This window comes from Neopsephotus bourkii, unplaced genomic scaffold, assembly GCF_033783945.1.
Source record: "Neopsephotus bourkii isolate Nb327-2 ecotype Australia unplaced genomic scaffold, CSIRO-AGI_Nbou_v1 NB_53, whole genome shotgun sequence".
Classification (NCBI taxonomy): domain Eukaryota; kingdom Metazoa; phylum Chordata; class Aves; order Psittaciformes; family Psittacidae; genus Neopsephotus; species Neopsephotus bourkii.
Window position 1 is genome coordinate 13,714,285 of NW_026900570.1, and position 20,329 is coordinate 13,734,613.

The window sequence follows — 20,329 nt, forward strand, 5'->3', positions numbered from 1 at the left end:
CACAACTCCTCATTCACATTATAAGTGATATTTTTAGTAATAAAGGCATCACTTCCTTGGCAAGAGTATCATAACATGCACTTACAGATGTCTTGAATTTTAAAAGAACAGTGTATTTCAACAGTTGTCAAATTCTGACAGCTGCTCTTTTTTTTCTTTCTTTAGTTCTCTTTAGTTTCTTTATTTTTATTATTTTAATAGTGGGCATTTTCTATTCATTCCTTGGGCAATTTTGCCCTCTTAAGTGAAAGCAGGATAATGCAGAACTCCCCTGGTGGTCTGCCTGCTCACAATTACGCTATACTTTGCAGAACAACATCGAATTAGCAGTTACAGCTGAGTCTACTTGTACTTACAAAGAGCTTAAGCATGTTGCTTGTGAGTGAGCAGTTTGGAAGGAAATTTGAAGAAAACTAAAACCTAACTGAACTAAAGCCCACCATATTTCATCTTTGAGTAATTTCAGATATTATTACATATTTTTAAATTGATCTAAAACTGGTTGTGTTGCCCCCTCTGTGGTATTTGTCATTTCATAAATAAGTTTAAATACAGAAAAATTACAGTAAATACATTCGAACAAAGAAGTTTCTATTCAAGTTCATTTTTGGAGAGATTGTTGACTGTTGGCTTACTCTGAGAAGTAGACCTGAAGATGCTGCTACATGTAATAAATCACTTCTTACCTTTACTTTCTGCTTCACATAATGCAACGTGTAGTAATTAACTGATTTCTGAAAGGATAGTTGTGACTAAAGAAAGACAGATTTTAGAATAGGAGCATAGCAATAAGATTATTTGGTCTTTAACTAGGTTTTTTTCTTTTGATGTCAATAGTTAAAATTTCATTCAAGGTAGCGGATCGTCCCAAAATCTGAGCTACTTTTTTTCCTGCTGTTTTCAAATTGCTAATTTCAGAGCAGCATTTTCTTTCTTTTAGTAATTTCAGTCCACTTCATGATCTCACACAGCAGGCATGTGAAACATATCTTAGGTTTCTTTGTGAAATTAATCTCGAGGCTGCATATACAGAGATTGTAACTTTCAGAGCATCGCAGTACAGTACATCACAAAGATAGGAACAGACATTCAGAGTTAAAATTCTTATTTCAGCCCTCACTTGACACCAATCCCATTATTATTTTTCAAAAGAAATCACTAGTTTGCCTTTGGGGGGGGGGGTGTTTGGTTTTATTTGGGGGGAATTGGTGTGGATTTTTGTTTGAAAGTCGGTTTTCCATATGTTAAAAGAATATTTTTTAAAAGATGAGGGGAACTTTGCCTTGAATTTTATATGTTGCATGCTCATTTTGCAGCAGGAAGGCATTAATCCTAGGGGTAACTCTGGATGCACTTCCCTGAGCATTGAAAAGATGTGTAGTTACCATTTTGGTACATGCTTGAATTCCTAATCTGTCTACAAGGTCCTGCACAACTTTTTTTTGGTCCTACAGAAATGGCTGTTCCACTGGCTAAAACCATTCCAGTTTTCCCTCAAACCGCATTTTCGAGTTACGGCTCTATTTCCATTGCCATTTACAGTCTTGTGATGCCAAGTGGAGCTGCAGGCCCTTACTTGGTTAGAAACTCCTGTCTAGGACAAGGCAAACTGTACAACAAAGGTTTGGACCCATCTTCCCTAATGGCTGGGGGGAAGAAGCTGCAGTCTTCAGCCTTCCAAAGAAAGCTCCAGTTATTCTTCCATCTTATGGATCTAGTCACTGCAGGCTTTTGATTCTGTTCAAAACCACCTGTGCCAAAATACTGCAAACTGTATTTAGCTTTGTATGCCTTTGTTAAAAAATGCTGCCTCCCATATATGCCCATGAGCCCAATCAGACTAAAGTTGATCTAAATTACACCTTTTTTTTTCCCTTATAATTATGGGAGCCATTTGCTGTGAAAAGAAGCCTGAGGTGTGCAACTTCACTCTTGGCAGATGTTTTATACTGTTCTCAACAGTTATAAACTGTAAGCCAGATTTTGCCATGATTAGGTGTGTGAATAATGTGACCTGTACCTAGTTCCAAACAAACAATAAGACTGCTATGCAAGATTTCTCCTACAACCTGATCTTTGCCTTTGTTAGGTGAGAAATTGCTGCCAGGTTGTGAAGACAATTAGGCTTTTCCTTTTTCAGTCCAAGACTTACTCTAAAATGTAGCTGCCCTATAACTGGTTTAGCAAGCTTCTTCCAGAATGTCAAATTAGTGTTGGCCATGATCATTATTTTTAGTATGATGCACAGAAATCCCTTTGGAAAAAGAAACAAAAATCTAATACTCATTCAGCACATTAGGATAGGCTGCTGAATTGAGGTGAGCTAAGAAATCTGCAAGAACTATTTCCTTGTTCATACAGAAATAAAACTTCACCTGGTTCTTACTTTTTGAGATCTCTTTTTTTCCCCCAAGAGAAACAATGTGAGTGAGCTGTTTAATCATAATTTTAGTTTTTCAATCAGGCTTTACACATTCTGTCATCTTAGTCAAAGCAAACTTTATTGCTTTTCACCCTTTTCAAAGGTAGTGAAATCTTCCTGCCATTAAAATTCTCTGTGACCATGGCAAACTTTGGGACACAAACCTGAAGTGTGCAATAATAACATGCTTTCTTAATAAATAAATACTTTATATTTGTACAATCTATTGTGCCTTTCTTGCATCTGTAAGTATGAAATTAAAAACGATGGGGAGATGGTTCAGAAAGAAAATGTATTATTAATTTAGTGGAAGTAGTTAGATGTTCATCTCCTGCGCGGCTCTTAAAATATTTAGTTCTTTAATGATACTAATATGTTCCTTCTAATGAATTACATTCTAGGAGAATCTTTTCCCAACAAGGATTTTGCTTCATTGGAAATATTTGAGACTTCATTAAAAATTAACCGCATCAATTATTTCATTAAAGCAAAGTCTCCATTTTTTTCATTCAGACAGTGTTTTAAACTGCCACAATGTGGTTTTATTTGTGTTTATTTATTTCAGTGCCTAAGAAGAAAATGTGCATCTTAGGATTTTTCAACATGAGCACATATATTATTAATTTTAAATAACTACAAGAGCCCCTCCTAGCTGCATATTTCATAGTTTTTAATTCGTAAATTCACAAATCAATTTGAAGACATGAATTTCTGTTAAAGTACTACTAGAATCACTACTAGTGCTGGCTGTTGTTAGTAATATTTGGGACTGCAACAGTCTCCTGGGGCTTCTAATATGCTACAGGTTTAAATAAATAGGGAGAACGCTATCGCCTAGCACATCAAAAAAAAACAGCTTTGTCTAATAATACCTAGTAAAAGGGAAGAAAACAGGCTGGGAAGCATCATACGAATGATGTGGTGAGGGCAGCCACTGGCATGCAGCTTTTTAGCTTCATTCTTTCATATGGGGCCCATTGCTTTTACTTTTTCCTTTTTCTTACCATACCGCCTTGGTTCTGGCTTTTAATTTATGCAGTTCTGCCCTTGCCAAGCCTTCACAGCTATGGGCATTTGGGTGAAGAAAAATGACCTCAGATAAAAGTTCTCAGAGGGATTATTGAGGACTGGGGAACCCGCACATGAGGCAGTGAAGAGTGGCTTTTGGGGAGAGCTGATTCACTGCCCTGAATGTCGTTGGGACTACCCCTTTCAGTCTTGTGATGGCAGACAAGAAATGTAGCTGTGTCAGCTTTGCTAGCTCACTGCTATTAAAAATAGATTACAAACAAGGTTAAAGTGGAGTATAGCTCCAGTGTTGTCCAAAAAAAGGACATTGCTTGTCATTTGTGTTTATTTTTACTAAAGCTAGGACTATCTTCAGTGGAGAAGCCTGCTTCCCCTCCCACCACGCACCAGTTCTGACTGGCTGATGTCCTGCTGTGCAGGAAGTCTGTGGCAGAGCCTAGAGATGAACCTGCGTCTCAGCATCTTAACCACAAGCACATCCTTCCTCTTTACTTGCCCTTCAGCTTTAAACAGCATTAATATGGGGGTTTTTTTTCAGCGTTAATGGATTTGTTAAAAAGCTCTGCCTAGTTTAATAAATAACTTGGACATACTAGGTGGAAAGATAATCTGAGGTTTGGGGGGGGTTGTGACTTTGGCTAGAAATGAAGGGAGCTTGGTTTCCTGCATTCTTTTCCTGCATTCATTATTGTTTCATCTTAAATTAATTCATCCAAATCTCCTCTCCATTCTTAAGCATCCCACGCACTGGATTCCATCCTCTAGTGTTGGCAACATCCCTGGATCCACAGTCCCGCCTCTGCAGAATTAGCCTATGTCTATGGGACAGTTTGCTCAATTCTGTGTATAATCTCTACAGCTGTTAGTCTGGAATGCTTATCTGATGTTTCCCATACTCATTTTCATCCTAAACCATTTACGGAGTAGGCCAGAAAGGAAATCAGTGCACACTGTGCAGTAGTAAACAGTTCATCATCGCTTCAAGAAGTTTCTAGTATTGTCTGTAAGTGAAGTGACAAAGCACTGCAGGGCGAATCCTTTCTGAAAGGATTTTGGGATGGGTGAATGGTTATAGCTCCATCTCAGCTACTTGGGGTTTTTTCCTTTTGAATTAAAATAGAGGATAATTTAGTATATCAGCCCAGTAATAATTCAGTAATAACTTAAAAATAGGTCCAGTCTAGGACCTTGGGGTTTTTTTTCCAGAGTTCGTATGTGTCAGGATGCAATGGATTTAACATGTATTCATAACTATTAACATGTTACTGATTGTTTTAAGTGGTTTTGAGCAGCTGTTACTGGAAGAGAAGGGTCATTTTTCTAAACAAAAGCAGTGGGATCTTGAACTATTCACAAATTCCAGGTCCAAAAAATAAATTTGATTAGGGAACTGAGTATTTCACCTAATTCTGTGCACAGCCCAACAGCAAAAAGAACTTTTGGCCACTGTGAAGATCTGTGAGGGCCTATCAGGGTCTGCTGTGGTGCTCACATTTTTATGCTGTGCTTTCCAATATGTACATTTTGGAGCAGAGCAAAGAACCTCTTGAGTTTAGTTTCCTTAGTGTGTCATAGGAAGAAAACAAGTTTTGTGAAGAACACCCTCTCCAGTATGGTTATAAGCTATGTGTGACTAGTTAAACCTATGGGGGACATTCCAGTAGGCTGATGTTAGCTGCTTTTTATTCCTACCATAAAGACTTTCAGATTAAGAGGAAATTATTTTATTCAAAATACATTAGTTCGTGGTCATTGAGGGTTGCAACACTTGGTTGTTCTGCAACGTTTTCTTTGTAAAGAAAACATGTTCTTCCCTACTATTGATTAAAGGCAGGGGGCAGGGAGAGAGGCTGTTCATTCCTCTTAATAGGCCAACTTTTTTAAGGCTCTGGTTGCAGAAGCTACTATTACTTCTAGTTTACTTGACCAAATACCCTGAAGGAGCTGCTCTTTTGTTTGTTGACTTGCTGGGTTTTTTTAAGTAAACTTCCAGTCACTGCCCTTTGAAAACAGAGCCCATTTGAGAGGTCTTGATACTGAATCTTGTGGTTACTCTATCTGGCTTTTCTTTAATGCTGTTGCAGATCACTTCATGGGAGAGTTAAAGATGAAGCTAATCAGCTAATGCTTCAACATCAAGAATATTTAATTACGTATTTGAAAGGCAGTGGTTTTCTCTGGCATTTGCCCCTTTTAAGCAGCATTTCATAATTCGTGTTCACTCAATGCTTTCAAATAATTATTTGGTATTAGGCACTTTTAAACATTCAGAGTAGCTATGTAAAATGTAATCCAGTCTGACTTCACGTGTAAGATCTGATGCAAGCACTTTGCTATGAGGTATAGACCATGTTTCAGCTTCACTTATTGTCACTTTGACAAATGACATCTTGGAAGAAATTCAGTGCAAATCAAGGTTTGATGCAAATCAGGTACTGAGTTGGAGATTTTGTCTTGGCTATATTTGTTGCATGCCCAGTAAACTACTACCTTCTAGGCCATTTACAGGAGGGATTTAACTAAGAAAAGGGCTCTGTGGTTGCAGCACAGGGAGCTGAGTGCCTCTGCTTTCCCCAGAGATGTGGCTCAGCGGTACCCTGTCTGGCTCAGGGGAGCTCCAGAGGTGCCACGCTGGGCCAGCAGCTTTACTATGCTTCTCTTTGTAATCCTGCTCTCATAGGAGTTTTGGTTTATTTTAGGCCAAAGAGCTGCCGACGTTCAAAGACAATGATTTCATCAACGATGGCCAGAAGATTCATATTGATGAGAATAACAAAAAGATGTTCCTTGAGAAACTCAAAAAGGATGTTGAGGTAAGAATCTGCCTATTCAGTTACATGTGATTAAAATGTGTGGCAGATTACAGATATCCCAGGAAATCATCCTTGTATTTCATTAATGAAAACTTGTTTATGAAACTGTAAGCACTGACTGTTTTAAATGAAACACAATTTAAACTTTCAGGAGTTGATCACTGCTTTTGCTGATGTGATAAATGGCTTGCTGCCATAGCTGGTTGCCATTGTTCCTGCCTTGATGATGTGATGTTAAAATGATGGTGCTACTTAGTACTTGAGTGCTTTACAAGCCTAGTACTTCCAAATGCCCCCAAGAAATAGGTGAGTATTGTTAGTTGTGTTTTACAGGTGGAGGTGCACCAGAGCTGAGGTGTAGTCCAGGATAGAAGATGTAGCATCCCCACTCGCAGCCTTACGTGTTTATTTGTTTCATACTACCGATGCAGTTTTAAATCATCTTTAGTCTCATAAGAGTATAGTGCTTCAATAATTTGTATATAGCAGTTGGAATCATTGTTTTAGTGCAGTCTTTCATATAAATTTGTAATTGGCTGAATATAATCAATACTTAATAAAAAAGTTTTACTATACGAATTTAATGTAATATTTTCTTATAACTTCTTTAGTTTAGCAAATGAAAATAAATGTTGCGCTAACTGGTTCAAATAGCTTGAAATTTCCATCACTGAAAATGCTGTCAATAAACAAAATATTTTGCAGCCCTTATACCCAGAGCCTAAAATCTGGTGGGGTTTTTTTTGGAAGAGACCAGAATGTGTCTGTGACTTGAGCCTTTCAGCTGTCAATATCAAAATGCCTCTGTGAATTACGTACTTGTGTGGTTCTTCAGATCTGCATCTCACTAGTTGCACAAAAATAGTACCATAATTCTAACCAATAATTTGCTTTTAAGAAAATCTAATTTCCCGTGATAGTGACAATGAGAAATGTATGGTGATGATAATTATTGAAACAAAAATATTTTGTGAAATATCAATGTGTGTTTATTTTATATTTAAAATACTGTGCTGGAAAACTGCTCTACTGATGTCACAGCTCTAGAGACGAGTTCATTTGGGTTAAAGTTTTGTGTTCTTTTAACGTGTACTGCTGTTGCTGAATAATGCTTTTATGGTAAGCAGGTTGCAGACAGTATTTTAAGTATGTGCAAGGCATGTGGAAGATAACTTTATTACCCCAGAAAATGTGTCTGATCTTCATCATTTATTGGGTTGTGAATACAGTGGCAGACTCCAGATCATGTCCTGAGAGGCTGTCTTTATGGGCTTGAAATTTATACAGCATTGTTAAATGTCCATGTAAACCACTATTGTGGAGGGATCTGGCACTTGATTTTCACAATAGCAAGCTGTTCTTTAACCTTGTGTTTCTTTTATTGCTTCTTCTGCCCTTGTTAGGTAACTGATAGTATACACTTTGTAGCCAACATTTAAACACATTTCACTACAACGAAATGCACAACACTTAGCATGTGATTATCTTATCACACAGTATTTATGGTTAAGCATATTATGCAATAGTATGCCAAATCATATGACCTCATATGAGTTCTTGTTTGTCATTAAGTTTGTTTCTATATTTCTCTGATAACTGAGTTTTACGTCCCCTTCCTTGTGTTCAAACAAATATTTATTACTGCTGTTTTGATGGCCTCATCTATTTTCCTGCCTCCTCATTCCACTGAAAATATCCTGAGAAAAAGCATATTAAGGGCACTTTTTTCCATTTTAAATCAGATGACCTTTTCCTTGTGTTGATCTCCCCAAGTCTTTTTTTCTGTCAACAGAAGAGCCATTCTCTTCCAATTTGTAGTTCACTCTTTTTCCCAAGAGTCTGTTCTCTTCAGTGCGTTTTTTTGTATGATTATGGGTAGATTTTTTCTCCTGTCTCTCTCGGTATTTATCAAGTGCCTAATGATGTGCCTGGAGTCCTTCCACTCCATCGCCTTTGTCATCTGTTCTTCTTGTGTATATCATTGTACATCATCTCTTCAAACTTGGATCTCTTCTAGTCTTGTGAAGAGTCTTCTGATTTATTACATTGAAATTATTAGAAACCAATTTCTTCTTTCTTCTTAAAACCTCTTCTCAATCTCACAGTATTCCTTCTGGCACTTGACTTTGTAGTCACTTTGTTATCTCTGATTCCTTTTCTCAGAATCAGGATTTTGACAAACTGTAGTTTTTCATTTCTTAGTATTTTATGGTGATCTCTTTCATCACCAACACTGTTCCGAAGTCTAGCTTAATTCCTTTCTTTGGTCTGCTCTAACTTCCTTTTTATATCCATTTAGAGTTTCTCAAAATTGAAATGATTTGTATTTTCAGCTTCTTTCTCTGCATACCGTAAGTAAGGGCTCCACAAGTTTAAAATCGCAGTATTGCTTTTTGGCTGCAGCACAGCTTTGCCCTTCCTACCTTTCACCCCCTTGAACTGTTTGCCCATCTTCATACTTTTATACCTTCCTTATTTCCTTCCTTCTTTCTTAGCTTTCTGCATCACCGTGTTCCCGTTAACTAAAGTAACACTTGTCTAAACATAAAGTGTGTTCATCGTTCAGTTTTCTAAGAACTCGCATCAACCTTGATTCAAAACCACCCTTTCATTCATATTCACGTTTTGCTTACACGATTTAAACTGTGAGCCTTAAATTGTAAGTGAAGACAATGTTATCATCATCTCACATCTTCGTGGTGTAAAACTTCACTACTTTCCACTGCAGGAATATTTAAAAACTCTTTCACGATTCTTTAATAAGGCTTAGAAGGAAGTGAAGGGGCAGATTTAGCACCCGGTTGTAGCACACCACACACCTGATGGCAAAGACACTGATCTAGAAGTTGTGTGGTGACAGGATTCCTTAAGGTAAACATTAAACAGGCATGGTAGTCATTGGCTCGCACAGGCATTGGTCCTCACTACAGGAAAAGTGATTTTTTTCCCTGAAGATTTTGAGGGAGTGGGCTACGTCACTTTTGGAATATAAGTTGCAAATGACCTGTGTGCTGTTACTACATCTTAACAAATTTAAGTATCTCTCTGATAGCTCTTGTCACTTAATCGTTCCTTTTGCTTTTCCTTAAAAGTGCCTGGTTTTTTCAACTCATGACATCTTTGTGTAACTTCTCCTGTTCATAAGTGGAGCTTAGATTTTTCAGTGATATTGATAAATCGCTTATCACTTTCTAGTTCCTTGCTCAATTAAAACTCATGGACTACAGCTTGCTGGTCGGAATTCATGATGTTGAAAGAGCCGAACAGGAAGAAGTAGAGTGTGAAGAGAATGATGGAGAAGAAGAAGGTGAAAGCGATGGGACCCACCCCATTGGAACCCCTCCAGACAGCCCAGGAAACACGCTGAACAGCTCATTGCCTTTGGCTCCAGGGGAATTTGATCCAGCTATTGATGTTTATGGAATAAAATCCCATGAAAGTAAGCAGTAATAAATATTTTTACAATAACATGTTTTGATTCTTGCACCAGAATCCTAAAGTCTTCATGACCACATAAAGGTAAAGTTAAACTGCAAAATACAGATTCACTCTACAAAAGAGGAAATACGTTGCTTTGGGGGGCAGCAGAAAGCAGAAGTTACCTAATGCTCAGCATTGTTACGAACTTATTTCCTAAATACTGTGATGTGTGGGGATGCAGTCAAATAATTCACCTACTACACTACCAACATTGTATACTGGCTTAGCTATTCACATACAGCATTTCTCAGTTAATTCCTGGGTTTTTTCATCCCTTCAAGGGAATCTAGTATCCATAACTGTTCTTTTTCCTAGCAGATCAGATAATACTGAAAACAGTTTTAAAAGAATTAGAAAAGCAGCATTCCAAGTTAGATTTCACTTTTTTGGTTGCTTTTTGAAAATTTCTGCTCTCATGCCAAATTTGTGTTCCAGATAAGAAAGTCATCATGAGAAGCCTGAAAGTAGATTTGGTGTTAGTGTGTAAAACTAACTATAACTCGTTACTTGTGGCTGTTCAAGACAGGAAAGCTCTCTCTTCTTTTTTTTTTCCCTTAAGCATTTACATGGATAAATGTATGTTTCTATTAATAAAAATTATACACGGTCATGTTTGTTGACACAGAAGCATTACATTTCATAGGAATCTTCCTAGTTTTTCCACAAAGGAAGATGAAAGTCACATTACTTTAAGTGAGCAATAATTGCTGTAAGCTGGTGGTTTATTTTACACTCATTTGTATAGTTTTGCATTATAAATGAGTGCAGTTAAAAGTCAGTTAAGGACAGCTTTAGCCTGTGGTCTTTACAGATCTATGATTCTGACCGACATTAACCTGTCTTAGCTGCTGATTGAGCCTTATAAAGTCGCCTTTGTTACAAGAACTCATGATTAAGATGTCTCAGAAGTCATTCTTACTGCCATGTGCTTGCCATTTGCAGATGCACCTAGGAAGGAAGTATACTTTATGGCCATTATTGACATTCTTACTCATTATGATGCAAAAAAGAAAGCTGCCCATGCTGCAAAAACGGTAAAGCATGGGGTAAGTATCTGGGTTGTTTTTTCCCTGTGATTCCATTTATACTTTTGCATTTTTGTTGTTTAGTGCACTGATATAGCAGAGTTCAAGAAATCAGTGAAAAGGGAAATAGGTTTTGGTTTGGGGTTGTTTTTTTTTTTTTTTTTCAATTTTCTTCTAGTTAAATATGTAGTACAACAGTATAGAGTAACTACTACACGTTACATGCCGAGAGTGGAACTCGCTTTTCAGCTGTACACGTAGCTTTCTTACCCATACAGAACTCTAGTTAGGTGCCTTTTTAGGACTTTGTCCTAAATTTGTGAGAAACTGCTTATTCTTGCAAACAAAGCTGTTCACCAGACATTTGTATTTGTATACAGCACTGTGAAAGCTGTTGTGAATCTTATTTCAGATGCAGGACCCTAGTGAAGATTTTGTCATTTGGTACAGCCTGTTGAAAGTTAGTTCTTCAGCATATAATGTGGCTCACTTTACAGGACTTCTTAAAAAATACTCCAATTTGCAAAATTAAGCATCATGTACACATTAAATACTTGGGGACCATTCAGTGAAGGCATCTGTTTGCCATGAGTTTCTTTATTTTGACTGAAATGGCTGCGTATCAGCAGACACCAAAGAGCCATGGTGAAGTAGCCCAGTCTTCCACAACTGTGATTTATAGCTACCATTATCACTCCTATGGTGACTTATGGTTCAAATTTCATAAACTGTTAAAAAAGGGCATAATCAGTCACAATGCTAAAATCCCTCCTTTTTCTGTTTAAAGGATCAAGGCACTGCAGGAGAAGTCTTTTAAGCAAAGGGCTCAGGGATTTTTAGTTTACAGTAGAGTGCAATGTAGAATGCTCAGCAGTAAACCCTGCACAGACCTGTAGAAGGTGGGTTTTGTCTCTAAAAAAAGGCACTCATCATTCCCTCTGCTCTCAGAGCAGCTGAAAGTTGGTGTAGACCATACCCAGCCATTATCTGGCAGTTATTAATGAACTTTGAATGTGGCAGACTGAAAACTCACAGTTCTGGCTAGAAATATGTTGTGAATAACCACTATGATTATTAAAGCTGACTGTGATTAAAACTTATTACAGAATGTTAGTTTCATACAACCATTTTGTCTATTTCACTGTCTCTGTCCTGAGCCGTCTGACACCAAAGTTTGTTCATTAATTGCATGCATGCATTTTTCTCCTTTTGTAAAACAGGAAAAATACAAATTAAAATGTGGCTATGGCTCTGAAAAGTTTGAATAAAAATATGAATGAAATGATGACTTCATTGAAATAGCAGTTGTACAGCTTATTTAGTGACTCCAGATTTAATTGCATATGTGTTGAAAAAACGTTATTAATTGTTGCCATATATTTCAAACCAGGTTATTTAGTATTCACATAGCAATATACATTACACATATGTTGACACACCAGATCTGAGTATGATAACTTAGTCTTCTCTATATGAAGGCACAGAGCAGAATCTGTTAATGAATCAGTGTGTAGCATGGTTAGTAGAAATTATATAGGAGACTGAAGTACAATGAAAGCAAAGAGAAGTAAGGTTTCAGAAATGGAAGGTGAGAGTCTCGCATTTATGGAAGATGAGTACACTGTACTCATGTAAAAAAAACATCATGCTTGAGGGCCATTACAATGTGTGCTTCCCGTGTCCAATTCTAAGACTGAACGTGTAATCCATTGAGTAAGCAATGCTGTCAGTAACAAAGCATGAAGTAAAACACTGGTTCTTCCTTCTTTCCTCTCCCCTCCCAATTCTCTGTATAGGCTGGTGCGGAAATTTCAACAGTTAATCCTGAACAGTATTCAAAGCGCTTCTTGGACTTTATTGCCAACATCTTGACGTAACCTATCATGTTACACAGGACAGACACGAGGCCTGGGGACAGCAGCATTGGCGACAAGTGTAGGGAAGAAAAGGAACTCAGAGAAGCGCTCATCTTGCAGAAAGCAACCCCTTTGTTTACATCTGCTGGCAAAGATGACTGAAGTGGGGTGGAGTACTTGCTTTAACAGCTGCCTGATATTCCCAGCATAGTTCTAGCTATTTCTGACTCTTGTGTGTGTGCAAAAAAATAAAAGTAAAAGTAAATTAAATAAATAGAACAGCTTACTCAGAGTGCACTGTGACAGTCATACTCTGATGCTGCCAGCTGAAACGGAATACGTGAGCAAAGAGGTGGGGATGGGGAAGAGTAAATGCATGTTAAATCTACAATATTGCTATCAAACTGTAAACTGTGGATCAGTTTATTTTGAACTAAAGAGATACATGGCAGTATTCTTCATGGTGATGATGATAATAATGAAAACCTTACTGCGAATGTCACACCCTGCACACTGGCACTCCTTTAAAAAGCAGCTGCAACAGCCCTTGGTGCTGGAGGCTTTTCCCGTTTGGTTCCTAGCAGTTGGGCTTTCTCCTGGGTTTTTTCCTTTCTCTTCTGGTTTTGTCTTCTTTTCAGCACATTGCATCAGGAAGTTCAGCCTCTCGGACATCGGAGAGCCAGCATCTCTTATCTTACAAAGAGCTAACGAAATTCATGCTATGTGTACATTTTTGCTACAGTAAACTTATGTTAAGGGAAAACTTTGCTTATTTCACTTTGTTACCTGAAGTTTTCATCTGTTTTATATTCTTGCAATACAGGAACTAATAGTGTTGTAAGGGGGGAAAAAAGCTTATCTGAAGAAGCGCATAGTTTTGGGCAATAGTAGCTTCATCTTTCACCAATCCTGAAAGATGTGCACACTGATAGAAATTCCATTCCTTTGATAATTTACTGGGAATTTGAAGTTTAAATGCTTATGTTGTACTGTTGAAACAGCGGTATTTTATGATAGATTATCCCTCGAAAAATGAACCCTGAATTTTACTGTTTACATTATTAGGAAAGCAGGGATACTTCTGAATTTCAGAGCCGTGTACAATATGTGACTTTTGAGTTTACATGTAAAGTTATTTTGCAGTACAAATGAAGTAATGTTTGTCATCTTCCAAGGTGTAATGTGCAGTAGTGTACTAAAGTGAATGTCTCACCTCTGTGATAGACTCTTTTACAATAAAATGAGGAAGGATTTTTCAGAGGGATTTTTCCCAAGGTCGTGTTTTAGCATCAGAATGACCTGTCCTACCATTTATGCAAGTTTGATTGTATAGTACATTGCCTAAAATTGTGCTGATCATATTTAACTTGTTTGAAGTTTTAAACAACGTTGTGTTCCTTTTCTTCTTGTGTTTTTCCCTGAAAGACTCCATGCTTGAAAGAGACAACTTTACATATGCTTCAAAGTCTCTCTACTTATACACTGTGCTAAAGCTGTGCCTTTAAAATTTCTTGATTGAAATTGTTAGATTTTGTAGGCAACGTAAGAGAAGTCAAACCCTCCCCATCATGGTTTATAACTCAGATCAGGAGTGCCAGCATGCCTTCTCCATAACTAACGTCAGTGCTGTTAAGCCTGCAACTGTGCATAACGTACGTAGTGGTTTACTTCAGAGGAGCCTATACAATAGCAACCTGTTACACTCTCTTCAGTGGCCAAAGGCAATACTGTCCCTGTTGCTGTGTACTAATTTTTTTTCTCCTTTCCCCAGCCTTTCCTACAGGAGTTTTTGTTATGTTTGACTTAGTGATGTCCGCAGCACTGTAATGTATGTGTTTACTTTTGTATTGTATGTATTTAAATAAGTTGGTACTGTGGCTTGATGTTTTTTTGTCCTCTCCCTCTATACCCCGGTTGTCTACATTCTTGCCCACGTTTTGTTTTCTGAAGCATGCTGTGGCTTCGTGAAGTATGAGGCCAGAGGGAGACCCTGAGGTAAAAATGAGTACATATTTGAAGTACATACTTGAGTACATATTTAATTGCGGCCAACCAGTGTACATTTTTAGACAATTTTAGACATTTACAGCAAAGCATTCTTTTTGTCTGTGTAGCAGTTCTGTCACTCATTCTTGTTGATAAACTGTTTATTTGGACAGGGCAAGGAAGACTCATTATTGTATATGTTAGTGCTTAGATTACACTCCAAACATGAGCAAGGCTTTATAAAATAAAGCACTTTGATGACTCACTAGGTAAATCCTGTGTTCTTGTCTTTCAGCTGTGGGTTTGATCACTTACAGATGAATTTTGGGTGCTAAAATGAACGTGTAGCCTGTCTCGCAAAGGAAGAAATAAGAAGAAACTTAAGACTTTTTTGATTAGATTCTACTCTGCTTGTTCCATGCTTACTTTAATTGGCTTGAAACATTTAACCTTTGGGGTTGGGGTTTAGGCTGTGCTCTCAGAGCAAATACTGAGGTTTGTAATTGATGATTCTACGGACTAAATCCTAGTATCACTACAAAAACAGGAAGATCGTCCGCAGTAGTTAACTGAGAGAAGGACTGGCAGAATTTTGCTAATGTGTGATCTTACACTAAATCAGTTATTTAGGAAGTATTTGGGTTATTTAGGAAGTATTTGGGAATAATCCTGAATAATTCATGGGGAGGAGGGGAGGACTTTCTGTCCTAGAATTTCGAGGCTTTGATTGTCAGGGCTTTCAGCACATGATACAGCCTGTGCCTCACATCATGGGCAAATAGCAGAAGAGTCTTTTCATCTTTTTTCTGACTAACTTAATTTTCATACTACATTTGTCTCTATTCAGTTCCTCTCAGTTGATTACACAGATGTCGCAAGGCAATATTTCCAGCGATATTTTTACCTGTAAAATACACGTGACAATTAATGATAAAGTAGGCATTCCCCACAGGGAAGATGGTTGAGGAGCTATTCTATTAAAAGTAGCTGAAGTGGTAGGGAGGGAAGAGATCCAGCTTCTTAATTACTCACTTAATGATGTCTCTAATATTAATTTAAGCTTGCCCTTCACACAGCTGCTCCAGCTGCTTAGGGTTTAATATGGACTTGGTGCTCAAGGAGTGCTGCTCAGGTTAGTTGGACACATTAACCATAGTGGATAGCAAGCTCCCTGGCTAGTTCTCTGTGCATGCCACTCAAACCATCTACCATGCCCTCAAAACAGGCTGCTGAAGTCTTGCACTGCTTTTATAATGCAGTTGCACATGGGTTGTTGGTAGCCATTTCTCAACACTACCTCCTTCACAACATAAAATGTAAGCTTCTAGTATACAAAACAAGCACAGTGTGCCAGATCTAAAAACCTGCTCTAGTTCTCCTGCTCCTGCATGTTCAACAGCTGAAGTGTTACTTAGTTAGGCTTTCCTCTCTTTTTTGCTAAGATTCTGGACATGCTCAGATTTAACTTTCCAGTAGATATGCTACATTTAAGTTTTAAGCCAGCCCTGTCTTTTGAAGCAGTGCTTTAGTGGTATTAGCTCCTGCAGTCCCCTACAACACTATTACCTAGCTGACACTGAGTTTTCTCATACAGCTACATATGTAAGGTTTACTGGGCCCTGCTTCTGCCTGTGGACATCCTATCCAGCTTCTCAACACGGGTGCATCCCCAGCTGCATAGCTGATGATGTTTCCCTCCTGCTGCTTCTGTATTGCTAAGGGTGATTGCCATTTCCCTTTGTGGAGTTTGCTGCAGGGCACACTGTGTTTGATGAGCAGGCAACTGAAGGACCTTGCCTTCAGTAAAAGTGTGTATATGAAAATGCATAAGAGAATATTTTTCTGCTAAAATGTTTTCTCTCCCTCTCACCTGAAGAACTCCTGAAGGCAGTGATGATATTCAAGGTAGGAGATCCAACTGGTTTGTTATTGCAAGGACTGCAGCAAAAGAAATGTTTGAATTCAAAATGCTTGCAGACAGTATTTTTTCTATGGAAACTGCATAACCTCAATTTATCATCTGAATTTCCAGCTCCCTGCCTTATGCTTGCTTCTTCTTTTCCAGTGTAATACCACTTAGCAGTCCCTGCATTGAGTAGGATCATCACTTCTGATGGTCTCATACCCCACTTTTATCCACTGTCTGCTCTATAGGTACTGTCCACTTGATTTCTTTCAAAATCTCACATATTTAAAGGGGAAAAGAAAAATAGAGACCAGTTAAAGAAGAAATATGTTTCATCTCCTCCTTTTTGTCCTGATTTCTCTATAGCAGGTATTGTTCCTGGAATATGTTAGTGAAGGGCAGAGGCTGCACAGCGTGCTGTCTTCACTCTAATTTGGACAGGGATACTGCTTTATTCCTGCATGGGACTGACCAGGTATCTACTGTCATGCTACAACAAGGGAATGTGCATGAACAAGTGATTGAGGAAGAGCTTGAGCATCAAGTGGCAAAGGCAATTTGTGTGAGATTAAAATCACTAACAATAGCCTTACTAAAATTGTTTGAAAACAGGGCTGGAAAGGACTTTAAGAGATACTTACAGTCTGTCCAAGAGCAGTTCAACTAGATAAACTAGATAATCCCTGGCCAGGATTGGGTTCGTCTTTTCCAGGGAGGGTAGTTCCATGACTTCCTTCTACTACCATTTCCCATGCCTCCCATAGCTGTATCATTAGAAAGACTTTTTCTAGCACCTTACCTGACTCTATATTACTACAGTTTAAGCCCATTAATATTTGTTTTATCTACAGTGGACCCTGAGAACAGTTTATTCTCTTTCAGTTGCTGTCAATGTGATCCTGCCGCTATATCTGAGCAATGTAAATATTAGCTTTTGCACATATTAAATTGAATAGTCCCTTATTTAACAAAACCATCAGAATGGTTTCAGTCAGACAGAATGACCTGTTCCTGGGTTTGTCGTGCCTAATTTTTTTAGATCATCTGTAAAATGGTGTTTCGTGATTGTCAGTTACATTATATAAATGGATTTACAGATTCCTATTTTGAGAATTTCCTAGCCATCCATTTACCATCTAATAAATGTAATCATTGCTGCTTGAACAGAATGCAGTTTCAAATGAGCATACAGCTACTGCTTAGCTGTAGTTGTTGCTATAACTACAGTTAAATACTGCTTTTCTCTTTTCCCAAAGTAAACAGTACCATGATCTTAGCTTTCCTAATGATACTCCCTTTTCACAGCTTCTAGTCTCGTCTCTGACACTGATATGACATAAAATGATTATTTGGTCATAAATATTAACATACAAAAAATACTTCTTTGCAAGCTGGCATAAATTCATTTTTACCTAGTGCTCTGAATATTAGCAGGCATTTTAGTTATTGCCCAATATGCTCAGAGTTTATAAAGACTCCTACTTTGTTCCCACTTAATCTGATTCATTCATAATGACTCATTTTATTTAGCAATGTGTATCCTATTGGAATAAATGGTGTTTGTGAGAAACTTGGCTTTTGGCAAGGTTTGGCACTTGTGTACAAGCCTGGTAGGTGATTCAGCTCATTACCTTTCTCCATTTCTGCTCTTTCACCTTGCCTCTGCATAGGCAGCCCAAGGCCAGGGCACTTCTTTCTTTTCCATTTTATGTATTGTAAACTGGATGTATAAAAATGCTTTGTGACACTGTTTTAGTCACTTTAACATCTGCAGCATATTGGGCATACCAAGGGCTAGCAGCTGCAGTTACTGGGCTGACAACAATTCTATGACAACAATTGCCTTCCGCCACCTGAGGATAATAGGGCCATGTTTGATTCTGGTTAAGAGGAAGTCCTGTGTTCCTGAGCTGCATCTGCTTATCCCAACAGCTTGGGCTCAAGTGATGTGTAAGAATCCTTTCTTCCCAAGCAGGTCTGATTAATTAGTGCCTACTTTAAGCTGGCACACAATGCTAAATTAAACTTTACAGTCTGGGGGAGGGCCCAGTCTTCCTTCAAAGAGTGTAATTGCATAAGAAGCAAAATTCTTTCTGCCTCGAAGGGCTTTACTTTTAGGTATTTTCACTTAGGTCAGTAGTCAGTCTTAGAGAAGTTTATTCATACACTGTCAGCACCAAAGACTTTGTGTTTGGAGTGGGAGGCTGTTAAAATACCAAATTGTACTGTGAAATTATTATCATCCCTGTATAGAGTACAATGAAAAGTATCTGCTTTTAGTTAAGCGTAGTGATGAGCACGCTAGCAGTTAAAACTGCTCTGCTGCTTTGGTCATAGCAAAGCTCTGTATGGAAGGGAAAATCATGTGTTCGATCTGATTACATTGCAAAGTGCTTCATAGCAGAAGCTTCCAAGTAGTGTTTCACACGCCACTAGCTGAGCTGGGTTGCTCATTCACCCCAGGGTGCAGGAGAGTGAGGTGACACTGGGGATGTTGGAAGGGGAAAAACTGAGTATATATGTGTCAAAACTGGACCCAGCTGTACAATAGCGCTTTTGGAGGTGCCAGTCTGGAGGAAGAAAGTATTTTCTGTACAACCTAATGTTACTGCAGATCTAGTGCTACTGCGGGAATTGTGGTGGTTAGAATTTGATCCTGTATTGAAGTAATGTCCTGAAAAATCCTGTGCCTGACAGTGGCACTTCCCCTGTCAGCCACTAGCCTGACAGAACTGAAATGCAGCTCCCAGCTTACCCTCGTACTCTTTTGTTCTGAGGCAACCAAAGCGTGGTTTAGGGCTGAGAAGGCTCCTGGGGCTGCTGGCATGTGCAGCTCCCAGAGCATTAGCAAGCAAAAGAAAATAGATGGTCTCCCCCTTTTATTTAAATGCTTTCTAAACATCTCCTCATGCGTTATGTCACCTGCTGATGTCCCACATCAGCCTTCTCATCGGACACACTCACCACAGCCATGCTTTGGGAAAATGAGCATGTGGCTTATTGTCTGCATTTGTAGCCCTCTGTTCCTGCCCCCTTCATTGAGAAGTAGACATGTAACTGTCATGTTTGGCACCAAATTGCAGGCCAAAGTGGATAAAGCCACACAGTTTAGTCCTCCAGTGACTCAGTGTATGGGGGGGGGAGGGGGGCAGAGAAAGACACAAGGGGAGACTGAGTAGGGGCACACACAGACACTGCCAGTTCCACCCAGAGCTTGGCATCTGGGGATGAGCATGGGGCAGGCAGGAGCCTGCTCCAACACTGCTACACAGCTGTCTGCCTGTGCAAGCCCTCCACGAATTGACATCTCAGTAAGCCACGTAATAAGGCACTGAGCAGTGGCCTCACCTTCCCAGGAGGACCAATGCTGAGCACCAAGCTTCCTTGATAGAGGACCCAATCAAGGAGGGCTAATCTCACAAGAGAAGTGATTCCTTTACTTCCAGGGAGAAAAAGAAACACACCACAGAGGGCAGTAACAAGGGGTTAGGGGAGGGCATAAACCAAAAAACAACCTTTTTGGAGGCAGCAGGGAAGAGACAAACTGTTCCAGTAGAAGAACAAAGCTGCAAATGTGAAACAAAATACAGAGAAGCTACTGAGAACACACTCTGCAAGTTCCCCAAGCAAGGGGTGTCTGCTGTATGTTCCTGGGTTTGGCATTAACTGAAGCTGCTCCAGGGTCAGGGAGGACAATCCCATATGGATTTCTCTTAAAGAGCAGAGAAAAATCTCAGATCATAAAGATTATGATGCAGAAAGAAAGGCATCAAATATTATGTTGACAACACCATAAAAGCATTTTACAATAG

General features: G+C 38.8%; 1 protein-coding gene across 2 annotated transcripts in view; it reads left to right on the top strand.

The window, feature by feature from the left end:
* Positions 1-14,885, top strand: part of PIP4K2A (phosphatidylinositol-5-phosphate 4-kinase type 2 alpha) — a 109,594-nt gene extending 94,709 nt beyond the window's left edge. For both annotated transcript variants that reach the window (XM_061351758.1, XM_061351749.1), the window contains 4 exons: positions 6,151-6,264; positions 9,460-9,703; positions 10,687-10,790; positions 12,566-14,885. In XM_061351758.1, coding sequence (XP_061207742.1) covers positions 6,151-6,264; positions 9,460-9,703; positions 10,687-10,790; positions 12,566-12,646 — 543 coding nt within the window. In that variant the 3' untranslated portion in view covers positions 12,647-14,885. The remainder of the gene's footprint in view (positions 1-6,150; positions 6,265-9,459; positions 9,704-10,686; positions 10,791-12,565) is intronic.
* Positions 14,886-20,329: the final 5,444 nt, after the last annotated feature.